This window comes from Caretta caretta, chromosome 1, assembly GCF_965140235.1.
Source record: "Caretta caretta isolate rCarCar2 chromosome 1, rCarCar1.hap1, whole genome shotgun sequence".
NCBI classification, from domain to species: domain Eukaryota; kingdom Metazoa; phylum Chordata; order Testudines; family Cheloniidae; genus Caretta; species Caretta caretta.
This window is the reverse complement of record NC_134206.1, coordinates 219,751,377-219,761,835: the sequence shown is the minus strand read 5'-3', so window position 1 is coordinate 219,761,835 and position 10,459 is coordinate 219,751,377. Positions and strand designations below refer to the sequence as shown.

The following is a 10,459-nucleotide window of genomic DNA, read 5'->3' as shown; positions in this document are numbered from 1 at the left end:
CCAGAGGCTCAGCAGCGGGCGGTACGCAGGCAGAGGTTACCCAGCCGCCATCGCTCGTTGGACGGGTCCTCGGCCTGGCTGGGGGGAGGGGGGGCAGCGCAGGCACCGCAGGCACCGGGGTCACAGAGCCGCTCCAGCGGGAGAGGGGGCGGCGTGAGGCGGGCAAAGGCGCGCGGGGGCCAGGCGAGAGGCACGACCCAGCCCGCGGGGAAGGGGGGGCAGAGCTGGAGCCCCCCCCCCCACGCAGAGGAGGGGACGTGGGCCGGGCTCAGCCCCGAGCCCAGCGGCGCCCGCCCCGCCCGGGCACCTCAGGAAGGCCGCTGCGCCGCGCGGAGAGGGAGAGAACCGGCCTCGCCTCGCGTCCCCTCCGGCCCCGGCTCCTGCCGGGCTCACCAGTGTGTCGGCGCCCCCGGGCGCGGCCGCTCATTGGCCAGTTGCGGCCCCGGATGGAACGCTCTGCCCCCCGGCCCGACCTCCATTGGCCCCGTCCCCGCACGTGACGCCAACGGGCCGCCGGGCGCCAAATTCAAACCGCGAAACGAAACGAACGGCCTCCGTGGGCTGAGCGCAGCAGCGGAGCCCGGCGGCGCCGGGTCCCTGCGGGGAGGCAGCGGGGCGCGCGACCCCCTCCCCCCCCGGACACCGGGGTGAGAGTGGGGCTGGGAGGGGCCGAAGGGCCAGGCCGCGGGGCGGGGATCAGGCAGGAGGAAGGGGCTTCGCTGTGGGGGCTGGGAGGGGATTTATTGGGGTCAGGGAAGGAAAAGGGGATCAGGGGGGTTTGTGGTGGCAAGGTAGGTGGTGCGGGGGGGAGACAGGGTGAAGAGGGTGTAAAACCTGGGCTGGAGGCTGGAGAGGAACCGGGGACCGGTGGATGCAGGCATCCGGGGAACACGGGTGGGGGAGCAGGGACTGGGGAACGGGATGGGCTAGGTTTGGGGTTAGGGCAGGGCAGGGCAGGGCAGGGCGGGGGAAGGGACGGGTGAGAATTCCCATTGTAGGCATGGCCCTGGCCTGTTCCTTCCCGCCCCGCAGGCAGCCAGGAGGCTGCAAGGCCTTTGTCAGTGGTGTCCAGGGCGCTCTAGGAAGCTGCTTCCTCCCACAGAGCTCTCTGGGCAACCTGCGGGGTTGTCATCACTCTCTTGCGCTCTCTGAGAGGGATGGTTCTGACCCTGGCCCCCTGGCACTCTCTGCGTGACACCGCGGGCGTTGCCGTAACCTCACAGAGGGGTCTCTAAGTGACAGGTAGGACAGTCGTCCTAACCTCTGTAGCATGTGGAGGATACCTGTTGGCGAGCCTCTCTGAGCATCTCTAACTGCTAGAAAGAGGCCGGGGTTGGATGTGTCGCTGGCCTCTATCATGTAGGAAGGGGACTAGTTTATTTTTCTGTCTGTTTTGGTTTTGCCCTTTTATGACAATACAAACGACTCTCTCTGAGAATTTTGTGACACTAACAGGCTGGATCGGCTCCACTGATGTGAAATCCTTTCCATTTTGGTTAATGCTTAATCTACCATACGCAATATGCATAGTGCAAGCACTGTCGTTCCACAGAAGATTTCCTGTGCCAGAGCTAAGCTCCACTCACCACAACTCCCATATCTGCAACCGGTGTTCATATAAGGGCAACCAATTATCTTTTCTCCAAATCACTATTTCTGGTCTGGCCATTTATCCCCCCAGTTCTAAATTTTAAAATTATTTACCATCCATAAAGTCCAGATTAGGCAGTTTATTGTGCCATTTGAGGATGATTAATTTAGTTCTGCATAGTGCTAAGGGAAGTGCCTGGCTTCTAATACATCTATTTCAAGCTTCCATGGGTTAAAACCCCCCTAATTTATGGTGTTTTAAGCAGTTGACCATCTATTAAACAGGTATGATGACACTAACCTCACAGGTGTGGTTTGAGAGCCTCAGTTATCATGCAAATTATTTACTTGGTGCTGGTCATTTGTGTGGGGTTTTCATGACGGTGTGGTCGATAAATAAGGCGGGAAGAAAGTGCTGGCTGTTTTTCCAACAGTCTGTTCTGATCTGTTCTTCTTTTCCCTGGCATGGATGTAGTACTCAATTTTATGGGCATAGGAACTGTCCCCTAGTCACAAGACAGGTGGTGAGGAATCTTCCACCCTTGGGACTACGACTCTATGGAGTGGAAAGCCCCTCATACACCAGCTGATTGCGTACCTGGCATGAGAGACAATTGATTCCTTTCCTATATGTTCCAGGCCCACAGCTCCTCTTTCATGCTCTGTCTTATGTTTTGCAGGGTCTGTTCTTGTAGTCTTCAATGGAGAGCGACTGTACAGACCAATGATGAGGACCAGCCCTCGCAGGCCCCTGATTCTCAAGAGACGAAAACTGTCCCTCCCGGATGGCAATGCATCCAACTCTCCAGCAAGAGATGAACCGGATGGGGAGAGTAAAGGAGCCCCCAAGCAGGAGCATAGCAGAGGGGACAAACCCAGGGACAGAGTGGAGTGTGTCACCCAGAAATTCCCAGCAGGAATAAAGATCATTAATCACCCAACCATGCCCAACACCCAGGTGGTGATCATCCCTCCCGATGCTGACATCCAGAGTATCATTGAGGCTCTGACAGCCAAGGGGAAAGAATGTGGCAGCAATGGGCCCAACAAGTTCATTCTTATCAGCAGTGGGGGCAGCTCTCGCCCCACAGGCTCAGCAGCAACTCAGCAGAAGCTCCAATCAAAGGATGAGATGAGCACAGCAACAAAGGGGACCAGACCAGCAGATTGTCAGGGTGCAGAGAAGAACATCGAACAAAACCCTGACAAAACTGTGGAAAGGGCAGTACTGTGGCCTCCACAAGCCAATTCCATGGGAGGACAAGAACAGGAAGGAAACAGTACGTAGGCTGTTCCCTTTTGTTGGCCTCTTAAGTGCAACGAGAGGTGGGTGGGTGTGGGAGGCCTGTGCCTTGCTCAACATGGAAGAGTTCAGTGGTGAAAAATGTGAAATTTTAAGCAGCCCAACTGGTTAGTATATTAGCCTTCTACATATGGTGACAGGGGTTCAGATACTGAATCCAAGTCAAAATCAGTGATCTTAGGGCATGGTGTTTCCCATAGAGTTTGCAGGGTGTGTTACAGGTCAAGACTTTGGTACACTGACAGAATGGGAGGTGAGGGGGGTCAGAACTACAGGAGCAAAGGGTTTTGCTGCCTGGGACAAAGATATTTAGTTTGTTGGCTAGTAAATATCTGGGGACATTTTTTAAGCACTGCGCTCAGCACTCGCTCTGGGCCAGGGCAGATGGAGGTTCAGATCCAATTTGGGATTTTTAGGTTTGGAGCCTTTCCAGCAATTGGGCTGATCCACAGCTAAATCAGGAGCTCTGGCTAGATCCACAAGATGCTTTAGCCTCAGAGCTCCATCTTGTGCCTCTAGCTCGAGATGGGGAACTTGGGCCCATTTTGGGAGACCTGGCTGGGGCCTCTCTTTAGGTATCTGGGATGGCAGCAGGTGAATGAGCAGGGCTCTTTGTTTGTTTCCCTGCAGGTAGTGGAGAGGCAACGAGCAGCGGGTTGGATAACAGTCTGACTAACATCCAATGGCTAGGGAAGATGAGCTCTGATGGGCTGGGCCCCTGTACTGTGAAACAAGAGATGGAGAAGGAGAACCAGACACCTGTGCAGGAGAGGATCAAGGTAAGGGAGGGAGATGGTGGGGTACATAATAGAGTAAACCTCTGGAAACTGAAGACAGGAATGTGGGTGAGAACACTCAAAGGGAGCAGACATGACAAAATCTGGGTAACCTGAGCCTCCGCCAAGTTGATCTGTGCAGCAGAGTCCTCCGGCTAAGAGGAACTTCCTTGGAACTTTCCTGGGCTCCTGCAACTTTCACACTGTTTCCTCCTTTTTTCTTCCAGACTGAAGAAGACTCCATTGCTGCTACTGCTACCTCCTCCTCCTTGTGGCAGGACCCGGTATCAGAACGGCCCCCCTACTCCTACATGGCCATGATCCAGTTTGCCATCAACAGCACTGAGAAGAAGCGCATGACCCTGAAGGATATCTATACCTGGATTGAGGACCATTTCCCTTATTTCAAATATGTGGCCAAGCCGGGCTGGAAGGTAACATGTTCTGTTGAGGATGCATCTGACTCCACCCCTAGGTGTGGGCAACAGAGTTTTAGGGCTTGTCTATACTTCCAGCTAAATCAGCACTGCTGCAATCTATGTAGCGGTATTGATTTAGCAGGTCTGGTGAAGTTGATGGCAGAGTGCTCTCCCGTTGAGATTTGTACTCACCTTCCTGCCTCTTGGGGAGGTGAAGTCAGCAGTAGACACTGCTATAGGTCGAACATAGTTACATAGCATAACTTAAGTTGATTTACAGCATTAGTATGGACCAGCCCTCACACGAGGGGGCTGCTTGCTTGGAGAATTGCTTTTTTTTTTTTTTTCTTCATCCAAAGGAACAAGCAGCCCATGAAACAGGATGGAAAATAGTTTCAAACTAAGGGCCCTCTTCAATTTCTGATGTTCCGTTTTCCATCTCAAATACCCTAGCATCCTCTCTCAACTCCTCTCAGGCAGGGGAGAGGGCTGGCTGGTTACTGGGCAGGAAGCTGGAATATCTTTGGCGGGGGCACTAAGGGACTTTAGTGATGGGGATATAACTGGGTACCAGGTGAGCATGAAGGGCCGTAGTCTGCCAGGGGGGCATTCCCCTGCCTGGGTTGTAGTGTCTTAGGGTCCTACCTATGCTTGGTTACCAAAAACATTAAGATCTTTCCTCTCCACCTAGAACTCCATTCGACACAATCTATCACTTCACGATATGTTTGTCCGGGAGACGTCTGCCAATGGTAAAATCTCCTTCTGGACGATCCACCCTGATGCCAATCGCTATCTGACGCTGGACCAAGTGTTCAAGGTGAGCGGCTCCTGGGAAGGAAAACAGGTAGCCTTCCCAATTCCGGAAGAGGGGCATCTGATTGCATCTGATTTCAACAGGGAGGTGAAGCCCTCTTGGCATGTGGCCTCAGTCCAACTTCTAGAGAACAAAGTCACTATTAACTTTACAAGTAGCGAGTTCCCTGTTTTGAAATGGGAGGTAGCCTGGATGGGCTGGAGCACCTTTGATGCAACAGGGCTCTCCAGGCGCAGTGTAGCAATGTGAATAGTGAAAGAGGTAGAATAAGCTTTCAGCCAGCTGCTTTCCAAAGGACTGATGCAAACTCACATAGTAGCTAATGGAAAGACTCCCATTGACTTAAATGAGAGTTGGGTTGGGCCTTTAATGCACTGCATAGTTGTGTTTGACCAGCCATGCAGGCAGAATTGCCTTGTGTCACCTGGGGGCTGTGGAAGGGGTCCCTTTGTGAAAGGAATGGAGACCTTCTCTTGCTGCAATGATTTTCAGAGCAGGCAGGGTGAACGCTTCCTGTGTTTTCTCCCTGGTGGGTGGGCAGCTTGATGTTCCTACTTGGGAACTTTGTGCAAGGGTTAATGTCCCATACTTTTTCCCCCTTTGGTTGGTAACTTCCTCTTATTTTTCTCCCTCCTGATGCCTTGCTGCCACCAGCCGCTGGATGCGGGGTCACCAACATCGCCTGAGTACTCTGAATCAGTAAGACTTTCCCTCTGGCTCGGGGCTTGGGCTGCTTTTCCTTTTGCCAGTGATTGCAGGAAAGGACAGGATGCTTGGGGAGGGGGAATGAGTCACCGCAGCTGCCAGTCCAATAGCTCCTTGCACACCTTTTTGGGGAAGGAAGCATGCCTGATATAATGGAGGGCCAAGTTTCTAACAGCTGCAGAAAATGCACTAGCTGGTGAAGTCCCGATAATGATGGATGGGTATTTGCAATATTTTATTGGCATGAAATGTGTCTCCAGAGAACAAACCCAGCCAGAAGTTTCAGGTACAACCCTCCCTGGCAGCAGCTCCTCTCCTTTCTGGGCTGTGGCTTCAGGAAGGGCAAAATCTCTGTGCACTCCTTTCTTCTCCCTGGAAGCACCGTGACTCTTGGCCAGATGGAAGTTGGTGCTGCCTCCTTCACCTCCAGCAGTATAGCGATAATAGATGTGCAAGCAGCTAGCCAGACTTGTCTCCATTTCCTTTCCAACCGCATCCCTCTTCAATTCCTCTTTCGCTCTGCTGTTCCACTTGAGCATTTTGGGCTATGGTTTGTATGAAAGACACTACACGCTGTAAAGCTGTATTGTTCACCTTTCCTCAGGCGGAGAGGACACCAAAATCAGGTCATTTCTCCTGCAGCAGAGACCACAGCTGGAGAAGCTCCATCATGCCAGCTCACCCTCCACAAGGCTTTTGTGTGGCAGCTGGCAGAGGGATGTCATGGGCATGCAATGGCAGGTGGCACACGGTCTCAGGGTGGTAACGGTTGCTCTCTCAGCACTAGCTCAGCACAGGCCTCTGGATCCACATTCCTAAGTGAGGCAGTCGAACAGAGATGGGTTCTTCTCTTTAACTCTCTTTTCTCCTCTTTCTTATCCCCCAATGACCATAGCAGCAAAAACGACACATTCCAGAACTCCAGAAGAACACAGGGGGCAACAGCAGCAACAAAACTGAGCCGCAGAATGCACGTGAGTGTGTGCATCTGTCTTGGACAGAAAGACAGCCAGTCCCCTAACCAGGGTGATGGGCGCTTGATCCCGAACTGCCATTCCCAGCCTGTAGGAAAAGAAATGGAAATTGCTGTCCAGCATTGCCTGCTCGCAGGCTTGCCACGGCCGCTCCTGTCTGACAGGTTTGGAGCTGAGGGCAGGGCTACTGCATCTGAGAGAAGACGTCTGGGGGTGGGGGGGAGGCCTGATACAGAGGCCGGTGCTCAAAGGGAGTAGGAGCTGAGCTCTGTGGGGAGCAGTATCCCAACCCAAGACACCTTGAGTTGGGGGTGGTTGTTCGGAGCTCCTGGGTTCTGCTGGGTTTCGGCTCAGGACTTGCAACCCCATAACTATGCAGAAAAGGCAGGGGCGGGGTGAGCCCCTCCCTGGAATTAGTTAGTCAAGAGATGGGGAGCTTGAACCATCCTCATTCCCAGAAAATAACTGTCTAGTGCCTGGCCTGTGGTGGGGGGAGATGAAGAGGCTCCCCAGAGCAAGACGCTAGCTGATCCAGTCTCTTCCCTTCCAGGCCGAAAGATGAAGCCTTTGCTTCCTCGCGTCAGCTCCTACCTGGTTCCAATCCAGTTTCCTGTGAGCCAACCTCTCATCCTGCAGTCCTCCCTGAAGGTGCCTCAGCCCGTGGCCCAGGGAGCCTCCCTCAGTGGCTCAGAGTCTATCCGGAGCAGCAAGCGTGTACGCATTGCTCCAAAGGTTAGTGATTCTGCTAGCCTTGGGCTTCTGTGGTGCCAATCTCCCCTGCTCTCCACAGGGTTTTTTTGCCCACTCTCGCTACTGCCGTCAAACGTCCATGCTTGCAGTGGTGGGACTGGTGCTGGCTGGCGCTTGGCTGCACCTGCCTTCCATCCCCCATTCCTAAGGTGACTGTTCTCCTCTAGTTGTCTTGTCATGGGTAGGCTGCTTTTTACTTCACACAGGCATTCTCCTCTGAGTATGAACGAACGACTCCTCTATTGTCCAGCTACAAATAACCAGAGACAGGAGCAACATGGATTCTCTCCTTTTTTCAAGCCTTCATTCAGTTCCTAATGGAACTGCATTGTTCTCTTGACCCATTCTGGTCTCCCTTTACATTTTGAAGAGTGTGGTTTTTGCCTCTTTCAGAAGCGCCCAGCCCTCCTCACTACCTGCATCCCCCAACCACAACACTCCTTGGGTTCACAGCGCCTCCCCAGAAATACTGCTCTCTAGGGACACCATCTGTTGGTGCTGTGCCAAGATCCACTCCGTGCGCTTTGCTGGCTCCTCTCTATCTAATCACATTATTGCTACTGACTTCAGCAACGTGCCTTCCTTTCCCCCTCCGCCTGATCCCAAAGCTTTACTGCCCCTCTTCTTCCTGCTGCATTTCCTGCCTTGTGATTTTTTTTTTTCTCTAGACCCCTGCTTACTCACTGTAGTGTGTCATTCCTCACTTCTGTGCTTCCCGTGTAGGTGTTGCCATCGACTGAAGAGCCATCCTCATTCTTGCCCACGGGGCCTGTGAAGGAGAAGAGTCACTGTGATGAAAGGCCGTCCCCATTTGCCCCAACCCAATCTGTAAAGGAGAACAACTCCCAGCCTGGTGAAGCACCAGCCTCTTTCCCTGCAGCCCTGTGTATAAAGGAGGAGAAGGAGGACTGCTGTCCTGACAAATGGCTGCCCTCATTCCCCCCAGTCTTGTCTATAAAGGAGGAACCAATGCAGTCTGATGAAGAGCCAGGCCTGTTGCTCCCAGTACCATGTGTGAAGAGGGAGAAACACTTCCCTGTGCTGAAGTCCCCGCCCCGCGGCGTATCTGACACAGTGATTATAAAGAGGCGGAAGATGGGCAGGTCCAGAAGGAAACAGCACCTAGTGCTACCTTGCTCAGAAGAGCCAGTCCTGGTTCTGCCAGAGAGCAGTGGCTCTGACTCCTTCAGGTTGACATTGGACTTTCCTTTCCTGCAGGAAACCCAGTCTCTGGAGCTCAGCTGCTCCCAGGAGGAGGGTGGCCCCTTTAAAACACCAGTCAAGGAGATGTTCTGCAAACTGCCAGTTTCCTCCACCCCAAGCAAAGTCCCAACTGCTACGCCACCAACGGGGGGCCCTGACTCCTGGAGACTTGCACCCATTGCTAAGGAAAGCAGTGAGCTGGATTTCAGCCCCGTGAGAACCCTTCAGGTGCCATTCACATCCCTCCAAGAGAACTTGGACTTGCTGGGCTTCAACAGCACTCCCCTTAAAAACTCCTTGTTTGACTCCCCTCAACAGCTTCTCCAAACAGAGTCCAATGACATGGTTTCCGGGCCCCTCACAAGCTCTCCTGCTTCCAATCCTGAATCCACCAAGCAATCATCCCCGGAATTGCCAGCCTCTGGACTTCCTGAGAACCAGTCTCTCATGGAGGGCCTGGTTCTGGACACCATGAACAACAGCCTGAGCAAAATCCTGCTGGATATCAGCTTTTCTGGCCTAGAGGATGACATCCTGGGGCAAGAGATGAGCTGGTCTCAGTTTATTCCTGAACTGAGATAGGCTGTGTTTGGCTTATTCCCAAGCTGTAATGGACACTGGGCTCTACTGAGACTTGCTTAGATGGGATATGCAGGGGCCCATAATGTGGTTTTGACTTATTCCCATTGGGAATACTGGGCTGTGCTGAGATCTGCTTGGCTGGAAAACAGACAGGCCCATTGGCTGCTATGAGCTCATTTATGAGCTGCAATAAATATTGGTCTGGGACAGGCTGGGGCTTATTGGCTGGTCTTGCCTCAGGCCTGAGTAAGTGGAGAAACAGAGTCCCTTGTGAAAAGGTGTCAGGGAAGGTTTCCAGGTGGGTGCTGAATCACCCTGCCATCCAAGGGGTTGGAGGCGATGAGGATAGGCCCCTCCAAAGTACACCTACTGGAGGGAGGAAAGTCCCAAGCCTTTCCTGGCTCTGTCCTCAACAACTCCCTCGTACAATTCCCTTCCTTTCACTCTGCTCCACTTTTCTGAGATGCCTTGCCTGTCATGACTCTGTAAATATTGTACATTCCTTAAATTAGCTTTTAATTATAAATGTCACTTTATTCTTTTAGAACTTTTATGGGCATAGAAATGGGTGGTAAAAGGCTTGATTTGAAGCATTGTCCCTGTCTCTTCTCCCTGAACCAGGTTGAATGCCTAAGATGCCATTTTTGGTCTTTTTTCACTTCAGAAACACATTGGCATAGGACACTCTGAGTGTTGGCAGGGGCAGAGGTTGAAAGATCACCCCTCCGCAAGTGTGTGTCTATTCCAATTGAAGTGGTGGAGAGGAATTGTAAGATGGATGTTAAAATCTTCACTTAAAAATATGCGGTCTCTTGAAACTCACTTGTGTATCTTCCACTGCAGTGTGTAATAGGGCAGCTGGTGTCAGTCCTCCGGAGTTTATGTAATAAGAAGGAATGTGCCCTGGAAGGACTTTAGATAGGGCCTCTGTTCAAAAACAAAATAAGACACAGACATACCTCAACCAAACCGTTTCCATTTACTGTGTATAAACTGGGGGTGGGATCGCTGGGCCACGTGCTGCCGTTGCTGCTTTCAAGAGTCAGAGCCAGCACCGCTATTCTAACTTTCTTTCTTGGTGCGAGTGCATTTTAACAATTCACTCAAGGTAGACAATGCAATGAGGAGTTAATTTCCATTGCCTAATATTCATGCTCTAGCACTGTGATTCAGTTCTGAAAGCAAGCCCTAGACTAATTCAGGAGGTATGTGGGGTGGAAAAGAACTGTGAGCGGAAGGGGGAAAGAAGGATGAGTCGGGTTCCATCTTGTCAACGTTTGGGGAAATCCCACAATTGTGGGAGATTCCTAGGATCTGTTCTGGTAGCTGTCCAGAGCTGA

The 10,459-nt window shown here is 52.4% G+C and overlaps 1 protein-coding gene across 4 annotated transcripts; it reads left to right on the top strand.

The window, feature by feature from the left end:
- On the top strand, window positions 1–10,088 carry FOXM1 (forkhead box M1). Of its 4 annotated transcripts, none has more exons than XM_075120729.1 (9): window positions 1–21; window positions 2,271–2,870; window positions 3,524–3,672; window positions 3,897–4,103; window positions 4,780–4,908; window positions 5,560–5,604; window positions 6,506–6,584; window positions 7,135–7,316; window positions 8,058–10,088. In XM_075120729.1, the coding sequence occupies exons 2-9, from the start codon at window positions 2,315–2,317 to the stop codon at window positions 9,117–9,119; spliced, it is 2,409 nt and encodes an 802-aa protein (XP_074976830.1). In that variant the 5' UTR covers window positions 1–21; window positions 2,271–2,314; the 3' UTR covers window positions 9,120–10,088. The 4 variants fall into 4 exon arrangements, with proteins under 4 accessions (XP_074976830.1, XP_048679252.1, XP_048679236.1 ...); XM_048823295.2 differs by lacking the exon at window positions 1–21 and adding an exon at window positions 224–647 and having other exon boundaries at window positions 6,509–6,584; XM_048823279.2 differs by lacking the exon at window positions 1–21 and adding an exon at window positions 225–647.
- The last annotated feature ends 371 nt before the right edge of the window (window positions 10,089–10,459 follow it).

What these genes read in the sequence shown, in the direction of transcription:
- FOXM1 (XM_075120729.1), top strand. Translation starts at nt 2,315, where the DNA reads ATGATGAGGACCAGCCCTCGCAGGCCCCTGATTCTCAAGAGACGAAAA. An exon ending in ACAAGAACAGGAAGGAAACA is followed by an intron (nt 2,871 to 3,523) that starts GTACGTAGGCTG and finishes GTTTCCCTGCAG; the next exon opens with GTAGTGGAGAGGCAACGAGC. An exon ending in GTGTACGCATTGCTCCAAAG is followed by an intron (nt 7,317 to 8,057) that starts GTTAGTGATTCT and finishes CTTCCCGTGTAG; the next exon opens with GTGTTGCCATCGACTGAAGA.